General features: G+C 35.9%; 1 protein-coding gene across 1 annotated transcript; it reads left to right on the forward strand.

Moving 5' to 3' along the window:
* Positions 1-1,556: 1,556 nt before the first annotated feature.
* On the forward strand, positions 1,557-14,428 carry LOC100247408 (diacylglycerol kinase 2). The gene is made up of 8 exons (XM_002272009.4): positions 1,557-1,749; positions 8,647-9,855; positions 11,115-11,490; positions 11,566-11,642; positions 12,222-12,341; positions 12,416-12,580; positions 13,372-13,509; positions 13,918-14,428. Exons 2-8 carry the CDS (start codon positions 8,737-8,739, stop codon positions 14,065-14,067), a joined length of 2,145 nt encoding a protein of 714 aa, XP_002272045.1. The 5' UTR covers positions 1,557-1,749; positions 8,647-8,736; the 3' UTR covers positions 14,068-14,428.
* The last annotated feature ends 9,656 nt before the right edge of the window (positions 14,429-24,084 follow it).

Raw genomic sequence — 24,084 nt, forward strand, 5'->3', positions numbered from 1 at the left:
CTTTTTATGAGAATAACTTTCAACCACAAAAAAAATTGTGATCTTATCACGAAACTAATAAGAGTTTTGAGGGATCCACTAAGAAGCACGAGGGAGGTTGCATGAGGACGTGGAAAAAGAGTTTAAGTATTAACGATGTAAGACTCTAGGGAGTAGGTGCATTCAAAAACTAGCCATAGTTTTTTACATCTAGTAGATTGTTAGGTAATTTTTTTTTTAACATTATATCCTCAGTTCTATATTTACACGAGATTTTTGCCCTCTCTCTAAAGAATTAAATATGAAGGGATAAATCTAAAATAGATAACAAATATTAATTTGGGGATTAATTAAAAAACTACACATTTTAGATAGTTTCATTATATCCGGATTACACATAAAATTTATTTCGATTTATTTATCCTATTTACTTGAGGCAAGAAAAATATGTGGATGTGATATTCAATTTTTAATAATATAATTTGATGTTGTCTTTAGTATAATGCATAGTACAAGTTGAAAAAAAGTGTGGATTTGATATCATTATTTAATTATTATATTTATTAGATGCAAGAAAACTATGTGGAAGTGGTATTAAAATTTTCATAGTATACTTTTCTCAATAAAAAAATAAACATATCATTTTAATTATTCTATTTACTTGGTGCAAGAAAACTATGTGATATTGATATCAATTACATGATTGAATAGATCATTGGCATGGCATGTAATAAAGAAGATTTTCAATAGCCTATCATTAGATGAACAAATAATAGAAACATATTGAAAATGATTTTAAATAATGATTTTACTGGCAAGTGTCACGTGTTGGAATTTAAGGGTATGAAAATAAATAACTAACCCAAAACATACAAACAAAAAACAAAATTAATAAGAAGAAAAACTTATTAACTGAAATGTGACAAACACTATCCTTCAAATAGATCCACCATTTTCAAATACGAACTCGGTGCACTAGGGTACCAATGGTCTACCTTCAGGATTCAACAACCTACAACAAGATGTGTACAACGAAAAACTCTCTGAAAAATTGGTATTTTTGTATAGAGAGGGGTGATCATTAACACAGTCCCATTGAGAATCTACTTGTAATTAGAAGATGACATAATGAAATGTGATTCTACTTATAAAATGAATAAGACTCTACTAACACAATCCAATAGGACTTTTCTAAAAAATATAATACTAATAAAATAAAATAAAATAAAATAAAATAAAAAATAATTCTTAATAGGACACTTCCCAAAAAATATAACTTATAGAATAAAATAAAATAAATTAAAATTAATTTCCAAAATTAAAACGTGAGTGTCACACCACTTTAAATTATTTGTAAAAATTACCAAACATATAATTTTTATCATAAATCGCTGTTAACCCTTTCGAAACTCTCACACGGTCTAATAAAGTAGGAAGCCTTTTTGATACGTCGATCATTAAGTCGGCATGGGCCGTCCGAGCAATAATCCCAAATCGGTGAAAATCCAAGTACCACAAGGGTATTTTGGGAAGATCGAAATCAGATAAAAATGGGACACGGTGGGAACTCCCAAAAGGCATGCCGTGTTTCATGCAACAAGAAAAATCGCGCCCTCTTCCCTCCTTTGTTTTCTTCAACCAACAACCAACTCTTATATAAAGTCTCTTCCTTTTCCTTCATCGAGTTAGCTTTTCTCCCTTTACACCTCCCCAATCCCGTCCCTCTCTCTCCATAACCTTTTCATCCTGGGGGTTTTTCTTCAATTTCAGGTATATTTCTCATTTTTCTTTTTAAATAATTTCTATATATTCGTTCGATCCGTGAAATTAGAAGACAAATGCTTGTGAGAATGTGATTTTTTTTCTTCATGTTTTTGTCAGTTGCGAGTTTCTTTGATTCGTGATTTTTTTTAGGCATATTCTTGATTCTTCTTATTCTAAAATTTTTTAGAAGAATGCCTGTAAGAAGTTTTTTTCTTTGGGGTTTAAATTGAGGTCCTTTGTTGGATCTGATTTGAGAAATTGACAATTCTGGTTGTTGGTGAGAATTTGGGATGAATTGGCCCTTATTTTCCGTCTGTTTGGTGGCGGAGAAAAAAAAGGAGTGAAAAATAACGTGATTTCTTTTTCTTAACTATAAATTGAAGGTGGTACCATTTTTCGGCTTGCGGTGAGGTTTTTATTTCTTGCCAACCAGGAAAGGGGAAACGGTAGATCTAGGATGTTGTTTTCTTTCACTTTCCTGAATTTTCTTGGCGATCACTCGGAGAATGGGGGCCTAAATTTTGTGCTTCTATTCGTAAACATAAAAGAATGTCTGTGAAAGCGATTTTTTGTTTATTTAATGCTGTTGGTTGGATATTGGAATTTATAGTTGGTGAAAATTTCTGATCACTTGGCTGCTGTGGTTGGCCGTTGTCCATTTGATTTCGAAAAAATGTAGGAAGGGAAAATAATTTGAATTTTTAGTTGTGTATTGATTGCTTTTCTAGATTAATTGAAGTGATATGATTGTTTGGCTTGTAGTGCAGTTCTTTTTTCTTGGAAACCAAGAAAGGGGGAACGTTAGATCTAGCATTGTCTTTTCTCACTGTCCTGAGCATTCTTGGGGATCAAACTGAGAATGGAAGTCTAAATTTCATTTTAGTAGTACAATATGCATTTTTTTCCTTTTTTAATTTGCTATCTGTTTTGGTCGTTAAGAAAATGTAGCAGAGGGAAATAATTTGAAGATTTTGGTTTTCTATTGACTTCTTTTTAGATCCTAATTGACTGTAATATGATAGGCTTGCAGTGAGATTTGTATTTGTTGGAAACCATTAAACATAAATGATATTGGGTCGTGTATGAGGCATGTATGTAGGCTAAGATGACTCTTAAGGTGTGAGACAAACATCTAATGGGAGCCCAAGACCTACTGTGTGAACCCTATATTACTTAAGCCTCAAGTGTGTGCCGTGATGCTTTCTTTGAGCCTCTTATCATAGTGAGCCACAGGGTGTATGCCTCAGGGCTCAGGTAGCTTGGTGAAACCCTAATAATTTCATTTTGAGCTATGGAACTTAATGCAAACTCTTTGTTCTGAAATTCCATAGGGAAGGAATGTTACTGTTTTCTTTAAGTGCATATGGCCCAAAAATCAGTATTTGACATTGAGGTTGAATTGAAAAAACCATTAGTTTTGGGCCTAACAAGCCTTTCCATCTTATAGTACTGAGTTGCAATTGTTTTTTCCCTTATCACGATTATCCGTACTTCTATTCCTTTTGCATTGATAATTCTTTAAACGCAAAGATGAATGGAGAATAATTTTTTGATTCATATTGCTACCATTACATACACATATTTATAGATGCAACGGTCTAAATCCATTTAAGGGCATAACCTATTTACAGGAAATAATTCAAAGAATAAAATATTCTAAAGAATAAAAATATTCTAAAATATTCTCAATATAGATGATGCTTCCAAATTTTCAGCAATGATCCCATCTTTCCATATAGCAGTGAATCTCCAATCTTTCCATATAGTAGTGAATCTCTAATCTTTCCATACTCACCCTAAAGCTGGCTCGAAAATGTCTTTCATACCCAACTTGCGAGTTATGCTATCAAACTTTCCCTTGTGTCGCCTTAGTAAAATCATCTGCCAATTGTTCGATTGTAGGAATATAAGGCATGAATATCAATCCACCTTCTAACTTCTCTTTGATAAAGTGTCGGTCAACTTCCACATGTTTGGTTCTATCATGTTGAACCGGATTGTGTGCTATATTGATCATTGCTTTATTGTCACAATAGAGCTTCATAGGCATAGGACTTGTCACTTTGAGATCTTCAAGTAACTTTTTCAGCCATAAAAGCTTGCAAATCTCATGAGCTATAGCTTTAAATTCAGCCTCTGCATTGCTTCTAACTACCATAGTTTGCTTCTTACTTCTCCAAGTCACTAGGTTGCCTCTAATAAATCTACAGTAGCCTGATGTGGACCGTCGATTTGTAATACTTCTTGCCCAATCCACATCGGTATAAGCTTCAATCCGTGAGCGACCATGATTCTCAAATAGTAAACCTCTTCCAGGTTTTCCTTTTAAATACTTGATAATTCGGTAGGTTGCTTCAAAATGTTATTCCCCTGGTGAGTTCATAAATTGACTTACTACACTCACTGCAAACGTTATGTCTGGTCGAGTATGAGATAGATAAATGAGTCTTCCAACTAACCTTTGATATTGATCCCGATTCACCAACTTATCTACACTTGTTGGTTGTAGTCTAAGATTGGGTTCCATTGGGGTTTCTGTTGGTTTGCAACCAAGTAGACCAGTCTCCTCAAGTAAGTTAAGCACATACTTTCTTTGTGACACAAATATTCCCTTCTTAGACCTCGCAAGCTCCATGCCTAAAAAATATCTTAGGGCTCCAAGGTCTTTAATTTCAAATTTCCTTGCAAGGAACTTCTTCAAGACCTCTAGTTCCCCTGCATCATTACTAGTAAGGATAATGTCGTCCACATATGCAATGAGTATGACTATTTTACTTGTAGTTGAGTGCTTGTAGAACAATGTGTGATCGGCTTGACTCTGTCGGTATCCATACCTTTTGATAGCCTTAGTGAATCAATCAAACCAAGCTCTAGGTGATTGTTTTAGTTCGTAGAGAAACTTCTTTAACCTCCAAGCAAACTTTCAAAACTCGGTGGTAGGTCCATGAAGACTTCTTCCTCTAGCTCTCCATTTAGAAAAGCATTCTTCACCTCAAGTTGATGCATCATCCAACTCAAATTTGTAGCAAGGGATAGTAGTACTCGAATCGAATTAACTTTTGCAACAGGAGCAAAAGTTTATTGATAGTCAATCCTGTAAGTCTTGGTGAATCCTTTGGCTACAAGCCTTGCCTTTTACCTATCAATGTTTCCATCTACCTGGTATTTAACCGTAAACACTCACTTACAACCCACGATCCTTTTATCTCTTGGCAATTCAACAATTTCTTAGGTACCATTCTTCTTAAGAGCTTGCATCTCTTCCATGATTGTTGTCCTCCATTCAGTGTGACCCAAGGCTTCCTGTATAGTTTTAGGCAGTGAAACACCAGAGAGATTAGAAGTAAAGGCTCTTTAGTTCTAAGAAAGCCTATGGAAGGAGACATACTTTGCAATAGGATGCATAGTGCACGAACGTGTGCCCTTTCTAAGTGCAATGGGAACATTGAGGTCATGTGAAGCACTATCTAAACTACTAGATTTCGGAATTGAACTTGGGTTTGGTGAAGAGATACCTGTCTCATCTAGAGGGCCATCATTCGAAGGAGTTGCTTGGCTTATGTCCGGTTGTGACTCTCTATTTTGATCACTTTCCTTTGCGAGTAGACACGTAGCTCAGTTTGAGTTTCTTTTTGTAGTGGTTCTCCCCTTGAATTAGAATCCATAATGCTTGGTCCACTAGGTAAAGGCTGGACAATGGGTAACATTTCTGAGTAGGATTTTTTGTGGGTCACTTGGTAATGACACAGGTAAGGGTCCCATTTCTTGCCAAAAAGGATCTTTTCTCTTGAGTTTCTTTTTGTAGTGGTTCTCCCCTTGAATTAGAATCTATAATGCTTGGTCCACTAGGTAAAGGCTGGACAATGGGTAACATTTATGAGTAGGATTTTTGTGGGTCACTTGGTAATGACACGGGTAAGGGTCCCATTTCTTCCCAAAAATGATCTTCTCTCTCAATATTCTCCTCTTGAAGATGATTTTTGGGGAAGTAAGGTTGGTTTTCAAAAAATGTTACATCCATAGTCATAACAAGTTTCTTTGAAATAGGATTATAACATTTGTTTCTGTGTTGGAGAATACTAACAAACATACACTTTTCTGACCGAGGATCAAGTTTAGAACGATTTTGTTTTTGGATGTGGACAAATGCAATGCATCCAAAGATTTTTAGAGGTAGAAAAGTAATGATGCAAATGTGTGGGAAGATGGCCAGTAATCTATTTAGAGGAGTGGCAAATTTCAAGACTCTAGTAGGCATCCTATTAATTAAGCAAGATGCCGTGAGAACAACCTCACCCCATAAATATTTTGGGAACCCCATAGTGAACATTATCGACCTAGCCACCTCAAGTAAATGATGGTTTTTTCTTTCAGCTATAACATTTTGCTGTGGAGTATCAAAGCATGTGGATTGGTGGATAATGCCCTTTTCTTTAAAGTATCTACCAAGGATAGAGTTGAAATATTCCTTCTCATTATCAGTTCTAATAACTTGTCTTCGAGTGTGGAATTGAGTTTCAATCATGGAATAGAACTCTTTAAACGCTCTCTTGACATCAGATTTTTCTTTTAAGAGATACACCTAACTGACTTGGGTATGGTCATCAATGAATGTAATAAACCACTTGGTTCCAGTTATGTTTGTGACTCAAGAAGGTCCCCATGCATCATTGTGAATTAGGTAAAATGGTTTGGATTCTTGATAAGGATGAGACAAAAAATTAACACGGTGATGTTTAGATAACTTTAACTCCGCATTGAAATATCAAAGGATTCAAATTTTTGAACAAAGTTGGAAATAATTGTTTCAAATAAGAACTAGGATGGCCTAACCTATTGTGCCATACCATTATTTCATCTTTAACAGGAATAGAAATCACACTACTACTTTCAGCTTGAGCTTGTCCACCTTTGAGGAAGTTGTTATCGAAGTAATAGAGTCCATCAGTCATCCTAGCACCGCCAATCATCCTCCCCGAATGCTGGTCCTAGAATTCACAACAAGAGTCACAAAATTTTGCAAAACAGTTAGAATCTTTGGTTATTTTGCTAACTGATAAAATATTGCAAGAAAGATTAGGAATATGGAGAACAAATTTGAGAATTAGATTTTCAGAGATAATTATAGAACCTTTCCCTGCAATCAGAGACAAGCTACCATCTGCAATTCGAATTTTTAAGTGACCAGAACATGGAGAATAAGTGGTAAAAAAGTGTGACTGATTAGTCATATGATCAGATGCACTAGAATCAATGATCCATGGTGCTGAATTTAGGGAACTAGTGAATGCACTACCTGTTTGAGCCAAAGAACCAGAGGGCACACTTGAAAGTCGGACTTGATTAATCATTTTGTAGAGATGCTTGAGTTGTTCTTTGCTAAATGGAATCTCAGTTTCTGCAGTGGCTTGCATTCTGCTGCCATTCTTTTCTCCAGGTTTCCTTTCCTTCCAATTTGCTGGTTTTCCATTCAATTTGCAGCACTTCTCTCTAGTGTGCCGAGGTTTGTTGCAATAATCACACCATACCTTGGGCTTTTCATCAGGATTATTCAAAATCTGGGCTGTAGGTCTCTGATTATATGCTGCTGCAACAGTTTTATTGGCTGGTGCAGTAGCATTAAGTAAATTCTCACTGTTGGTCAATCTTTTTCCCATCATCACTCCCCTACGACTTTCTTCTCGTCTAACTTCAGAGAATGCTTTACTAATTGGCAATGACTCTTTTCCTAGAACACGACCTCTCACTTCATCCAAATCCGTGTTTAGGCCAGCTAAAAATTCCATAACACGGTCCTTCTCCACGGTCCTTTGATATTGAGCACTGTCTTCAGCACATGACCATTCAAGGTCATAGAACAAGTCAAGTTCCTGCCACAAACTTTTCAGCATATTGTAATAACTTGTTACAGACATATTCCCCTGTGTTGTATTTCTGATCTTCGTTTTCAACTCATAAACTTGCGAGGAATTGCCCAAATCTGAGTACGTGTCGTTCACTACATCCAATAGTTGTTTGGCTGTGCTGAGATGCATATAAGTTTGGCTGATCTCTGGTTCCATAGAGTTAACGAGCCATGCTAAAATCATAGAATTATAAGCATCCCAGACATGGTATGTAGGATCATCATAATTTGTGGCCCGTTTTGTACCATTCAAATAGCTGATCTTACCTCTTCCTCTAATGAACAGTTTCATGGATTGGGACCACCGCAAGAAATTCTGTCCATTCAGTAGATGAGTAGTGATATACAAGATTGGACTTTCAGCAATCTGAGTCAATGACATCTGACCATTCTGAGAGGTCTGAATGTTGGAGGAATCCCCCGAGGTTTCATCAGAAAATAATCCAGACATTGTAGAGGAATCGTTTAAGGAATTAAAAAATCTGGTATACAACCAGATTGAGAAAAGAACAAAAAAATCTGGAATACAAACCAGATTGAGAAAAAAAATCTGGTAGAAACCAGATAAATGCTGAATTTTTTTATTTTTTATTTTTATTTATTTTTATTTATGAGTGATCAACCAAAAATCACTCAAAACTCCGTCCTAGGGTTTAGGGCGCCTCTGATACCATGAACACAAAGATGAATGGAGAATAAATTTCTGATTCATATTGCTACCATTACATACACATATTTATAGATACAATGGTCTAAATCCATTTAAGGGAATAACCTATTTACAGGAAATAATTTACAAAATAAAATATTCTGAAATATTCTAAAGAATAAAAAATATTCTAAAATATTCTCAATATAGATGATGCTTCTAAATTTTCAGCAGTGAATCTCCCATCTTTCCATATAACAGTGAATCTCCGATCTTTCCATTTAGTAGTGAATCTCTAATCTTTCCATATTCTTGTTTCTCATGAGTGATGATTTTCTTTGGTGGTCAGGTTGTTACACAATCTGTTTGGTGCTGGATCTTATCAAACTTGTTGGCTGTGAAAAAGAACTGAGACTGATGTTGATAAATTAGGTTCATAATGATCGATTTGAGCAATTCACTCTTAAGGTTGCTAACTACCCCAGATGCTTATGGTCCCTCAGTATTTGGATGGCTGATCACTGGTTCATTTGGAATTTTAGCTATTATATATGCATTTCTAAAATGGCAGAGAAGGACATCTCTGAATTGGATTAAAGCTGCTGCTAAAGCGAAGAAGAAAGTTTGGAAGAGGCTAAACGTTCCTTTATCACATCATTCATGGACTGAAGAATTTGCTTATGATGTGCAGCCATGTACATGCTCTGTTTGCTTGACTTCTCTGGTGTCCCCACAAACCTTAGGTGCAAAAGCAACACCACAGAATCCTGTCCACCGTTGTTCTGTTTGTGGTGTGGCAGCTCATTTCCACTGTTCTAAGTTTGCAGCCAAGGATTGCAAGTGTGTAGCACAAGCTGGTTTTGGCCATGTACAACACCAGTGGTCAGAAAGATGGATTGATATGGATGATAATCATGAGATGTCTGCTTTCTGTTTTTACTGTGATGAACCATGCGGTGTTCCTTTACTTGATGCTCCTACATGGCATTGCTTATGGTGTCAGCGCCTTATACATGTCAAATGTCATGCCAAAATGTCAGAAGAATCAGGTGATGTTTGTGATTTGGGTGCTCTTAGAAGGCTTATCCTTTCTCCAATCTGTGTAAAAGAAGTTGATGAAGAAATCACAAGAAGTAGAATGCTTAGTTCTATAACAGGAGACATTATAGCCTCTTCTGTTTGTGGGGAGATTAGAAGAAGACGCCACCGCAACAAACATGGAAGTGTGCGTTCTGTTAATGGTAAGCTGCAGAATACATCCCCTGCCAATACAGCACTGCAGTATGTGCTTAATGGACTTGCTAGTCTAAAGCAATCTAGCAATCAAAACAAAGACCCGATATTGAAGAGGGGTGGAAGGGTGCTCAGTGGAAAGGACACCCAGAATGGGTGGCAGAAAAAGGGCAGATCTATTCCCTATGGTCAAGTTAAAAAGTATACACTGGTGGACTTGCCACAGGATGCGAGACCTCTCCTAGTCTTTATCAATACCAAAAGTGGAGCGCAATATGGGCCTTCTCTAAGGAGGAGGTTGAACATGCTATTAAATCCTGTGCAGGTGAATCTTTGAATACTTAAGAAGCAGCAGTAATTTCTCATGGATTATGTTGATCATTACTTTTCACCTTCAAAATCTAATCATTTATATTTAACATCTAGTTTCCTCTTTCTCTGTATTTAAGGTGGTATAAACAGAGAATAGTTGACAACATTATCATTTTTTTAAATTGATCATATATTTTGTAGGGAATTATCTACCATTTTTTTGTGTGTATTTGTGATGGTACACACACACACAAGGCCTGACAACATAATCTCTAGATGTTTTATCTAAGCAAATCACATGTTTTTCTGGGGGCATTAACTTTTATTATCTCCATTTTTGTGAGTGGGTTTGCCTGACAACATTATCTCTACATGTTTTGTTTAAGCAAATCACATGTTTTTCTGAGGGCATTAACTTTTATTATCTCCATTTTTGCGAGTGGGTTTCTGTGGATTCTGTATATCTAGTTTAACTTTGATATTACATTTGTACCGAATTGGATAGAAGAGAACCATAAGTAATGGATAAATTTAGGGCAATGATTATAAATTTTTTTTTGTGTTCAGGGAAAACTGCTATGGGTTCTTCAACTTTTTCTTGGCAGTATTTTCCTTCATTGAGTCTGTTCCAACTTGATACACATTTTACCTCTAGAAGGTTATAGCACCTGTTGCATTTGTACCTTGCCCCCGTGGATGGTTTCTTTATATAACTTGGTCCTAAAATGGGAAAATCTGTAGCAAGTTCAAGATGCTTGTTACACTTTCTACAGTTGGGTTCCATAGATGTTTTTTACTATGTATTTTTACTTAGTCCTATGGAAAGATAAATTTCTTTCAGATGACTTTTGTGCCTCCTATCTGGCGTATTATCTTAATTCTAGGTTGTGTCTACAGATATCATTTTTCAGTATGCTATTGTCAGCTTTGAGATTTACAGACATACACATCACTGTTACTTGGTGATGGCATCACCACCTGCTGGTAAAACAACCTTTATAGTGGTGATGGCATCACCACCTGCTGGTAAAACAGCCTTTATAGTGGTGATGGCATCACCACCTGCTGGTAAAACAGCCTTTATGGGCTTAAAGACACTCCCCAGACCAACTCATATACAAGCCAAAAAAATTAGGAAAAAGGAAAAAGGTCGTAAGAGGGATACAGCCCTGTGGAAGGCAGGGAACTATAATGCTGCCAACTTGTCAGCAGTGCAAAGTTGAATTACAAAAAATCATGAACATTGATGACTTATACTGTGTCCAATTACAGGTTTTTGAACTGAGTTCTTCTCAGGGGCCTGAGGCTGGTTTAAATTTTTTTAGCAATGTTCAGTATTTTAGAGTTTTGGTCTGTGGTGGAGATGGTACTGTTGCGTGGGTCCTTGATGCAATTGAGAGGCACAATTTTGAATCACCTCCACCTGTTGCTGTTCTTCCTCTGGGCACTGGAAATGATTTGTCAAGGGTGTTACAATGGGGAAGAGGTTTCAGCACAGTTAATGGGCAAGGAGGCTTAAGCACTCTTCTGGCTGACATCAATATTGCAGCAGTTACTATGCTTGATAGGTGGGAAGTTAATATCCAAGAAGAAAGATCAGACAGTGATAGATGTAAAGTGCAATCCAAGTTCATGATGAACTATTTAGGTAATTTTGTTTTAAGTTACTATTTTTTGTGATTGTTTCTTGGACATGTTTGACCTGTTCAAATTTCTGTCATAGGTATTGGATGTGATGCAAAGGTTGCATATGAATTTCACACAATGCGGGAGGAAAAGCCTGAGAAGTTTTATAGTCAGGTAACAATGCTTCTGTGTTGGCATTTCATTTTGCATTTGTTTTTATGTAATAGTAATGGAATCCATGTGAGTGTCATTTTCTTTAAATTGTTCACTATCATTTTTTTCATCTATTATCTATATGATTTTCCAATATGCATTGTTCAATTTTACACCTTACAAAAGGCCAGAGTTTGATGAATGATTAATTGAACGTTTCCAAAGAATTAATGTATATGCTGCAATAATTTTGTAGGGTCCTGTTTCCCCATGGTGTTGCATTGAGGTGTTTAGTGAGTTGACACTGAAAAAACTGGATAAGATACTGAAACATTCTATTTAGGTTGAAGAGGCTTATTTCTTCAATTCACCTTATCTATGACCAGGAGTGTCTGCAACATTAAGGCAAATGCGAGTCTGTCTTTTCTGAGAATTTGGGAACTTGTTCACTCTTATCTCTGCAGATACTGAACTGCTTTTTATTTCTTACTGTTTTACTTTCTGGAAAAAGGTCTTTTGACTAACTAATTGAAAGATCTGTGTTCCCATTGATTCCTGTGCATGTTTTATCATTTGGCTGACTAAAAATGTCATGAACAGTTTGTGAATAAATTGCGATATGCCAAGGAAGGTGCAAAGGATATAATGGACAGAACTTGTGCGGACTTACCATGGCAAGTTTGGCTTGAAGTTGATGGAAGGGATATTCAAATCCCAAAGGTATGCAATAAGTTATATCTGATGGTCATTCATGTTATTTTGTTTTCATACTTCTCATGTCAATTATTTTCCAGGATGCTGAGGGCCTAATTGTGCTCAACATTGGCAGCTACATGGGTGGAGTTGATCTTTGGCAAAATGACTATGAGCATGATGATGATTTTAATCTTCAGTGCATGCATGATAAAATGCTTGAGGTTGTATGCATCTCCGGGGCATGGCACCTTGGCAAACTTCAGGTTGGAAATTTCTTACACTACCATGTTTATGTTTAATGTGTTGGGTTATGTTCTCTGCATCTGGTTTAATCCTTGCTTTATGTATTATATGTAATTATTTCTTTATTTTGGTTTCTTTTCGTAAGTTCCTTCAAAACCATACAACATCTGGGTTATAGTTGTCAAATTCAGTATCAATTGAAGTAGTCTGTCTTTTAACGTTATAGTGTACCATTTTGTACATTGTATCCCACTATATATGGTAAGAAACTTAGAATATTTAAATAATATCTATTAAATTTTCACTATTTAAAAATAATAATGAACTGGCATTTCCATGAAATAAGAAAACATGGGAAAGATAAGAGATTATTAGCCTGCCCCAGCATTTTAAGAATCTTAAATTTGTTGAACAGCCACGGAGTTAAGCTCAAACTAGAATCTTTGAGCTTGAGCAGACCTCTAACAGTATACTACTTGGCTTAGCTTGACCTGTGTTGCAGCCCTAATTATGTGTATCACTAGTGATCATAGTTATTGAATCATACACTTATGAAACCAGTTTCCTAGTTTATTATAACACTGTGTTTATATTGCTAACCTCATAGAAATTTTAGAAAATAGAAAAAAATATTTTCCATGATTCTAAGAATTTTTTGCTTTACTATTAGAAAATGAAATTGACAATAGTTGCTGTAAATATTTATTGTTTATCATTCTTGTACTCAACTTCCCTTGAAGACTTCTGTTGTCTCATATAATAGGATAATCAGCATAAAAGATTTCACACCACCACTTGCTGTGTTCTGCAGGTTGGACTTTCACAAGCCAGGAGGGTCGCCCAAGGGAAAGTCATAAGAATACATGCTTCCAGTGCTTTTCCCGTTCAAATTGATGGGGAGCCATTTATCCAGCAACCGGGCTGTTTAGAGATCACACATCACGGCCAGGTATCCTATGCTTTGATTGCAATAATGCATTTTGATGACATTAGTGATCATGCCCTGCACTGGGCCTCACAGGCTAGATGTGACAAAACACAATTAATTTCTCTAGTTACGTTTTAGAGCTTTGGCATACTGTTATTTTGTAATAACCTTGTCTCCCCTTCATAAGTCTCTATTGTACCCAAAACCCTCCAGTCCAACTCCCCCTTTCCCAAAATTTTGTTTACACAATTTTTCTGCAAATCCCACCCATTTCCACATAGTTTTTGCACTATATCATCGTTTAAGTGCACTTATCAAAGGCACAGGCTTGGCACTGAGCTTTTGTTGTCAGCATATTGTGATTAGTCACCCATATTTTCTAGTAATTGTTTCTAACTGCAACTAATTTTCGGTTTTGGTTCTTATCAGGTGTTTATGTTGAGGAGGGCCTCAGAGGAGCCTAGGGGCCATCCAGCTGCGATTATGACCGAGGTTTTAGTTGACGCCGAGTGTAGAGGCGTGATCAACGCAGCACAAAAGAAATTACTTCTGCAGCAGATGGCCCTCCAGCTCTCTTGAGACCAATCCCCTTGCCTTTACTTCATTCCTCACCCCAAATTTTGGCTTCTTCTGATAACGAAATCATTTTTTTTCACAGTTTCTGTGAACCAGAGGGATAAGATTTTGGCTTTCTCTAATCCCGCTCCCAACATTTTATTTTTTTTGGTTTTTTCTCCGGCCCAAACTGCCTTTTGAGAAAGGTACAGCGCTTCTGTAAACATGAGAGACGACACTTCATAGATTACAATGATATTTTAGGCTTCATATCATTTAACTATTTTTCTTTTGTATCAAGTGATCGGATTGGTTCCTGGAAAATACTCCAATCTTCTGTACTCTGGTTTATGATCAAAACAACCTAACGTTGAAGTAAAAATAACGAATTTGCTTGGAAAAACAATAGGTTATATCAGAAAATATATGAAAAGAATCAGAATTTTGCAACAAAGAATGAACACAAACGATGCTAATTTTCTTTTGAAAGAGCTATTTCAATGTCTGAATATTTGGCGGAATATATTAGGGGTGCAACTTAGGCGACTCGACCCCACTCAACACAACCAACCTTCGCATAAACTCGCTAATATTGAGCTTCTTGAGGTGAAACACTTGATTTGGGTTTGGTGGATGAGCCCTAATTTCGGTAGTCAGCTTAATCTGATCTGATTTAATATTTTCCTTGTACTTACAATTTTATTAGAGTTAATTGATTAAAATGGATGAAAGGATCATTTCACTTTTGAATTTAAAAAGTAATTCATTTTGACATAGTTAATCCTTTAACATTTCAATTAGAGAAAAGTGGGTTTTGATTCATTAATATGAAAATATATGGAAAAAAGAATCCTAAATTTTTTATATTGATATTATATTCATTTATTTAAAAATAATTTGAAATATATACACTTTTTTAATGAGTCATTTAATTATTTCCTAAAATGTCAATTTTTACTTGTTATATCATCAACATTAATTGAAAACTATACTCTTCCACGTAATTATTTCTCTTCCTTTTAGGTATTTATTATTATTATTATTATTATTTGAGATTTTTTTTCTCCTGAAACAAACCACTGTAGGAAAAGTTGAAACTTTTTTATTTTATTTTTATTTTTATAAACAAACATCTCATAGCAAAAGTGAGGTAGTTTGAAGAGTGTGGACATAATAAGTAAGTGAAACCTTAGTGGACTGTAGGTGAGTTTGAGTTTGCTCGAAATAAGGTTTATGGTTTTTTCCAAGGTCTCTTTAGGATTTTTTTCATTAAGGCAAGTTGAGGTTAATTTCAAAGACTGATAGTTTAAGACATTTTTTTGTTTTTGGTGTCATCTTCAATTCACGAGATAGAGATATAGATATATATATATATATATATATATTGCTATTTTTATTTTTATTTTTTATTTTTTATGTAAGATTCTTGATGTGATCATCGATGACCAAGAAAATCCAAAAAGAAAAAAAAAATGAAATATAATAATAATAATAATAATAACAATAAAATAAATAAATAAATAAGATAAGAAGTAAAATATTTACGTGAAGGAATCTAGTTATCAATTGATGTTGATATCATGATAAGTAAAAATGACATTTTAAGGAATAATTATACGACTATTTAAAAAGTACATGTATTTCAAATTATTTTTTAATAGTTGATATTGATTTGGGTATGTATTTCAAATAAGGATGGTGGCTCTGAACACCTCCTAAACTGAGCAAGATGGCTTTAAGCGCCTAAACTGAGTAAGGTGGCTTTGAATGCCTAAACTGAAGAAGATGACTCTGAATGCCTAAGTGAGAAAAGTGGCTCTGAATGCCTAAGTGAGAGAAGTGGCTCTGAACGCCTAAGTTGGAGAAGTGGCTATGAATGCCTAAACTGAGTAAGGTGGCTTTGAACGCTTAAACTGAAGAAGGTGGCTCTGAATGCCTAAGTGGGAGAAGTGGCTCTGAACGCCTAAGTGAAAGAAATGACTCTAAACGCCTAAACTGGAGAAGTGGCTCTGAATGCTTAAACTGAGTAAGGTGGCTTTGAATGCCTAAATTGAAGAAGGCGGCTCTGAACACCTAAGTGAGAAAAGTGGCTTTGAATGCCTAAGTAAAAGAAGTGGCTCTAAATGCCTAAGTTGGAGAAGTGGCTCTAAACACCTAAACTGAAAGAAAATGGCTTTGAACACCTAAGTTGGAGAAGTGGCTATGAACGCCTAAACCAAAAGAAATGGTTTTGAACGGCTAATACAAGGAAGTGGCTCTGAACGCCTAAACCAATCAAGGTGGCTCTGAATGCCTAAGTTAGAGAAATGACTCTGAATGCCTAAACTGAAAGAAGATGGCTCTGAACACCTAAGCTAGAGAAGTGGCTCTGAATGCCTAAATTAAAAAAAATGGCTTTGAATGCCTTAGCTAAGGATGTGGCTCTGAACGCCTAAGTTGATGAAGTGGCTCTGAACGCCTAAACTGAAAAAAGATGGCTCTAAACACCTAAGCTGGAGAAGTGGTTTTGAATGCCTAAACTGAAAGAAATGACTCTGAACGCCTAATACAAGGAAATGACTCTGAACACCTAAGTTGGAGAAGTGGCTTTGAACGCTTAAACTGAAAGAAATGACTCTAAATGCTTAATAAAGGAGTGGCTCTAAATACCTAAGCTGGAGAAGTGGCTATGAACGCCTAATACAAGGAAGCTCTAAACGCTTAAAACTAATTAAGGTGGCTTTGAATGCCTAAGTGAAAGAAGTGGTTCTGAATGTTTAAGTGAGAGAAGTGGCTTTGAACGCCTAAGCTGGAGAAGTGGCTCTGAATGCTTAAACTGAAAGAAAATAGATCTAAACACCTAAGCTAGATAAGTGTCTCTGAATGCCTAAACTAATCAAAGTGGCTTTGATGCCTAAGCTAAAGAAGTGGCTCTGAATGCCTGTAGACTCTCCATTTTGTTTTCCTAGCACATGTCCTATTAGGTATTTGTTCGATACTTTACAGCAATTCCCTGGTGGCCCATTACTACTCATGTAACCTATCTTTTCTAAGCCACCTTGGGGACTTTGGTTGAAGGATTCATCTAACTCCATTGTAACTCTTGGTAGTCCTAATTTACACTTGGCCCATTAAGCACCACCTTAGGCCCACTTAGGCACTCTAGGCCTATTTAGATACACTCGGCCCATTTGTTAGGTACCACCTTAGGCCCTTTAGGCACCACCTTAAGCCCACTTAGGTACCAAAGGCCCATTTAGATGCACTTGGCCCTTTAGGCACCACCTTAGGCCCACTTAAGCACCCTAGGCTTATTTAGGTACACTTGGACCATTAGGCACCACCTTAGGCCCACTTAGGTTCACCTAAGCATACTTGGCCCATTTCGTTTGCCTTAGCACACTATGACACACCCTAGGTCACCTTTAGGCGTTTCTGCATGGTTTGTATGATTATGTAGCTCGTATTTTTGCATAGTTGCATGGCTCGTACTTTTGCATGGTTGCATGACTAGTATTTTTTTATGGTTGCATGGTTCGTATGACCTATATGTGGTTGATTTTTATTTTTTTAGCTACGTGATTTAAATTTCTTTTGATTTTCAATTTCATGATATTTACTTATTTTAATTTTAATTTTATTTTATTTCTTGCATGAGGAAACGACTGTCGACTATTTGGAAAGGAAAGAGAATCACCAATTGAGAGAAAAATGAAGGTTGAAAGCGTGTTTTGGGAAGATTCATGGATTATTTTTTGGAAAGGAAAGGTTCCACAGGCTACATGTATATTTATATGGGAAAACACAAGAAGCATAGGAGTTTTGGAAATACGTGGATTCAAGACCATATAGAGGAACCTTTTGAGTCTCCACCAAAAAGACAATCGTGCCATGAAAAAGAAAGACCTTCACTCGGCCATAACTGGTATCGGCATAAAGGCGCCGTTAAGGAAAATGAGATGATTGACATGGACGACCACCAAAGAGTTTCCATTAAGAGACCATGATCAAGGTTTTTTTTTTGGGAGGAAGAGTATGCTAATTGGGGGAGATCACGGTTATCTGCAACAGCGTGCCACCATATTCTGATCAGAGGGGATTTTTGACAAGAAAGAGCTAGCTAGTGAGAGCATCATCATCAGAGGAAGGATTTTGAGCATGAGAGAGACTAAGAGAGGGCATCATGAGAGGAAGATGACAGTTTTTGAGGACATCAGGATGAGGGTCAATGACTTTTCTGGAGAGTCATATCACCATTAATCGGTCCCATGATCATCTGATCATGAACCTCATCATCCTAGGACCTCTATCCACGGCATAGGTTTTTTTTCTTTGAGAATGTGGGACCATTTGCATAAAAAAAATCATAAGAAATTCACTAGCAAGGCACCATTTTTTATTAGTGAAGGAAATTCAACACATGTTCAGATTTTGGTGACGCTTTTTAGAGATTTTTGAGAGCAGATTCAGCAAATTTTTGGTAGGTAATTCTTTGAGGTTCCAGCGAACAAGGAATAAAACAATAGTTTCAAGAAATACTGCTTCAGAAATCAGTGGATATGTTCAGTGGCTCTAAAAGATATTTTGAAGATCTAAATGATATTAAAATAACATTATGGGATCGATCACTGATCTTGAAATCCTCCCAAAAAACATTCGATTATTTTTGCCTAAGGTGGATTGAGAGTAGTTAGCATCTATGTATGTCGCCTCTTGATCTGTTGCAGAATGTGAAGCAAGATGGTTGAACTATGAAGACACTTTAATCAATCACAATCCATGGACTGTTACGGAGGATAAGAAACTTTTATTTATTTTGCATCAAGAGAGGCTCAATAGCTAGATTGATATTGCAATATCGCTAAGGACAAATAGGACACCATTTCAGTGTTTGGTATGTTATCAACGGAGTCTTAATGCTTGCATATTGAAAAGAGAATGAACTGTTGATGAGAATGCTCAACTTCGTACTGTTGTAGAAGATTTTGGCAAGCAGGGACTATGGCAGCAGTGAGTACAGTGGACCTACAAGTGAATATGGTTTGTATCCATCTGGCACAAGTAGCGAAGGCCAACGAACCACCTGAGAGATGGAGATGGGAAAGACGAGGAAAGACAGTCGAGGCTACAGTGGAGGTTCTGAAAAATGACGCTCATTTTCTGTAAAGACCCACCCCTTTATTCTTATACCATTACTAGTCTCAATTACAAGAATGCCATCCTACATGAGATAACAACCACCATTTTTTTTCTTTTTAAAAAATGTATTTATTAATGCTTATACAACAAAATAATGGAGATTGCGACCAATCACAATCCGGAGTGGAGTCTTTTTGGAAAAAGGCAGCCACATATGGAAGGACTTTCCAAACAGTGAACACGCAAATGCATTCTCTGGGGGGAATCACAGCTGCCAACGGGTGCATTGCTAATGGGAGGCCATCACATTGCTCCATAACATCATTTGACAATTTCCAACCTATATTTTTTGAAGCCTATCCAATGTTCTGGGCAGATGATAGATGTCCTCCATGGATGTTAATGGAGGCTGCATGTGATACAAACTGTGAGGGCATACTCCATGGATCCATAAAAAAAAAAACACGACATAGCACCTTAGAAAAAGAGGGGGAGCAACACATTGCCAACAAACATTTTTCTTCTCCATCTACATGCACATGGTGGAAGAGGGAACAACTCACAATTCTTCAAATTGATAAATGATAGTTTTTTCATTAATTTTTCTCATTCGTTCATGTATAGAGTATATATAGAGGGTAATTGCCATTCTAAGAATGAGAAAAAATGATACAAGGAAATAACAACTAATATCCTAATATTTCAACTTTCCTAATATCTCAATATTCATAATATCTCAACTTTCCTAATATCTAAACATTCCTAATATCTCAACACTAAATGATATAAGGAAAGCATTCCTAATATCTCAGCACTCTCCCTCAAGTTGGTGCATAGATGTCACACATGCTCAACTTGTCTAAAAATTTTGAGAACACTTGACTTGAGACAGCTTTGATGAGGATATCGGCCAATTGATTTTCTGATCGAATCTTAGGCAATTTCACAATCTTATCATCCAACTTTTCCTTAATGAAGAATCTATTCACCGACATGCTTTGTACGATCATGTTGTACTGGATTATGAGCAATGTCACATGCTGCTTTATTGTCATAAAACAATCGGATTGGTTGCCTAGATAGGTAACCTAAATCTTGTAAGAGGAGTCTTAGCCATAATGCCTCACAAAGTCCTAGAGCCATACCTCTAAATTCCGCTTCTGCACTTGAACGGGCGACGACATTCTGCTTCTTACTTTTCCATGTCACAAGATTACCACCTACAAAGGTAAAGTAACCAGATGTAGATCGCCTATTATCCACTGCACCAGCCTAATCAGCATCAGTATATACTTCTATACTATGATGATCAACATTTTTAGCGAACAAAATTCCCTTCCCAAGAGCATTCTTCAAATACCTCAAAATACGCATGACTGCATTCATATGTTGCTCTCCAGGATTATGCATGTATTGACTCACTACACTCAATGCATAAGCAAGATCTGGTCTTGTATGAGCTAAGTACATTAATCTCCCCATAAGTCTCTGGTATCTTCCCTTATCGGTTGATACTTGATTAGGCTCAACACACAATTTGAGACCTTCTTCTATTGGTGTATTAACAGGTTGACATCCCGACATTCCAGTCTCCTGTAAAAGATCTAAGACATACTTTCTTTGAGACAGAAAAATTCCTTCACTTGATCGAGAAACTTCAATCCTAAGAAAGTATTTCAGAGGACCTAGATCTTTCATTTCGAATTCTTTAGATAGATAATTTTGCAGAGCTTTTCTTTCTTCAGGATCATTTCCTGTAACTACCATGTCATCCACGTATACGATGAGTGCCGTAATCTTACCATGTTGCTTTTTCAGGAACAACTAAAACAGAATCCAAATTCAAAGTATCAGTAAGAGTTAAGGATCTTTCCCCAATGACTGGGGTTGTGTTACCATTAGCTGTGAAAACAATTTTTTGTGAGGAAGGTCTAAGGGGTGAAACTTGTCTAGAATCAAAAGTCATATGATCTGTAACACCAGAATCAATTATCCATGCACTATTAATAACAGGTGTAAAAGTATTTAAAAACTTACCACCATGATCTGTAGTGGCTACCAATGCAGAGGCTTTTTCAGCAACATTAGCCTTTGTTTTTATTTCGACAATAGTTGCAGTCAAGGTTTTCTTGGAATCCTTCTTCCGTTGATCATGATTATTATCATTAATAACAAAGTGGTGATAGCCTAAACATGATCTAAAGGTCCATGGTTCAAACCCTCGGTTCCTCATTGTTTTCCTGATCATACCAAGAGTCGTTGCTTTGAAATTGTGGGATATCCAGACTGGTGGGATTAGTCTTATTGCAGTGAGTGCATTTGAAGGTTGACTTATTAATATTAAGGCTTGTCTTAGGATGGTTGATCGCTGTCGGACTACCATAGCGACAAAATATCCAGGATTTCAATTCCATGGTTCTGATACCATCTTCAAATTGATAAATGATAGTTTTTTCATTAATTTTTCTCATTCGTTCATGTATAGAGTATATATAGAGGGTAATCACCATTCTAAGAATGGGAAAGAATGATACAAGGAAATAACAACTAATATCCTAATATCTCAACTTTCCTAATATTTCAATATTTATAATATCTCAACTTTCCTAATATCTAAACATTCCTAATATCTCAACACTAAGTGATATAAGGAAAGAATGATATAAGGAAAGCATTCCTAATATCTCAATAACAATACCTCCACAAATAGCCACACCATTATTGATCTTGGGGGAGATGACTACATGCCATTCAATGGAAGAATAGCCACCTTTGTCCATACTACACAGCCACAGACAGCCCACCTAGAAGACCACTCACACAACCACATGAAAGTGACCACATGGAATATCACCAAGCTAATGGAGAGGACATGCTACTAATGAGGGGACAACATATTGCCATAAGCACAATCCACTCCACGCTTTAAGAATGGCTGCCACATACAGCCACGTACTAAGAGATGATTTTCTGAAACACGCACAACAGGCATGCATTCGAGAGGGTATCAAAGACACGGGATAGGTGAGTTCAGGTTTTTAAATCCGATTTAGTTTAGTTTTAATTTAATTTAATTTAATTTTTTTAATTTGGATGTGTTTATGATTTTAATTCATTTGTTTGATTAATTCTATTAGATAAATTTCATGTTTTTTTTTTAATTCCAATTTAGTTTAATTTTAATTTATTTTTTAATTAAGATATATTTGAAATTTTGATTCTTAAGATTAATTAATTCTACTAGATATCATGTTTTTTTTTTTTTAATTCCGATTTAGTTTGGTTACAATTTATTCTCTTAATTTAATCGTCTGTGTGACGTTAATTCATTATTTTAAATAATCCTGTTAGATAAAGTTCACATTTTTAGTTCTCAATTAATTTAGTTTTAACCTATCTTTTAGTTTAAGTGTGTTAGTGATTTTAATTCATTAGTTTAAATAAACCTATTAGATAAAGTTCATGTCTTTAATTCCAAATGGTTTAATCTTAATTTATTCTTTAGTTTAATTGTTGATTACTACTCAAAAAGAGCATATTTTAGATAATAATTCTCATGAGTTTCACGTCTTTTGAGTAATAATTATACCTAAAACACTCAATTAACATGTTTTTGCCCTTGCAAGAGTTACTAACAAGTTTTATAAAGTTTTGGAGTCATTTCAAGGTATGATTTTAATAAATTGGTGACAAAAGAGATGAATCAAGTTGAAGAAAACAAATGAAGTTGATGATGATCCAAATGCATAATGAAAGAAGCAATGAAATGCACTTGGACCAAGCTTTGGAGCTTAATTGAAGGTGGTGGAGATGGATTAAAAAAGAAGAAATGAGAGAAATTGCAAAGAGGAGTCGGAAAAGCATATTTCTCGATTTCGCATGACCATGCGAAATTTTCGCAAAGTCATGCGAAACGCTCCAGCAAGACGAAAATGCAGCTGATAGATTTTCCACTTCGCACCATCATGCGAGATTGCTAGGGGCTCGTGCGAAAATGCCTTATCTCCAGATTCCTTGATGAAGAAGCCTCCGGAAGACCTCTTAGATGATGCCAAGTGTCCTCTTGACCTTGGCCTATAAATAGAAACGTGATTGACTCATTTAAAGAACCTTTTGATACATTTTCTAATTGTAGAACTTTTCATACTTCTTCTCTCTATATAATTCTTCACTTTCCTTCAGTTTCTCTTATTTTCTCGGTAGCCAAACATGTCTTGTGAGATCAAATCTCCAAGCATAAGTGGCTAAATCTCATTTTTCTCGGAGGAGGGAGGATCTAGAGGCAAGATCTATGGTGAATTAGAGAATTAAGCTTGAATTGCAAAGGTAATTTGATCCAATTGACTGATTAATTGAAATTTAGGGATTTTTCTCTTCAAATTGTCTTGGATGATTACTACAATGCAAGCTAGGTAGATTCATCAAATTCTTAATGCTAGATTTGATGAGATTGAATAGTTGCATTGTGTGAATCATTGGAAGATAATTTAAGATGAATTGAATTTATGATTAAAATTGATCTCTTGGATTAGATTACCTAATTTGAAGAGAAATTAGATCTAGACCTAAAGCTAAATCAAAAATCGGTTTAGATGAAAATTTAGGTTTTCAATCTAACTTGATGAAAATTAGATCTTAACACCTATTTACCATGGAAATTGCTCTCTAAAAAATCCTAACTCCGAGAATCTCATATCTTATTAATTTTCTTCTCTTTTACACTTCATTTTCAATTCAATGTGAATACATTGTTATTTTGGAATTTTATCATGCAATTTCAAGTCAATTTCACTTTATCACAATCATTTCTTATCATCTCATTCAAGCCTTAATTACCAAGAATAATCCATCCTTGTGGACGATACATAAAAACCACTATGCTACAGTAATTTGTACTAAAACCACTTTTTGATCGGGTACAAA

This window comes from Vitis vinifera, chromosome 7, assembly GCF_030704535.1.
Source record: "Vitis vinifera cultivar Pinot Noir 40024 chromosome 7, ASM3070453v1".
Lineage (NCBI taxonomy): Eukaryota > Viridiplantae > Streptophyta > Magnoliopsida > Vitales > Vitaceae > Vitis > Vitis vinifera.

Excerpts from the sequence above, each read along its gene's own strand:
- LOC100247408 (XM_002272009.4), top strand. The coding sequence starts at position 8,737 with ATGATCGATTTGAGCAATTCACTCTTAAGGTTGCTAACTACCCCAGAT. Across the intron at positions 9,856-11,114 it reads TGCTATTAAATCCTGTGCAG|GTTTTTGAACTGAGTTCTTC; the intron begins GTGAATCTTTGA and ends GTCCAATTACAG. Across the intron at positions 13,510-13,917 it reads AGATCACACATCACGGCCAG|GTGTTTATGTTGAGGAGGGC; the intron begins GTATCCTATGCT and ends GGTTCTTATCAG.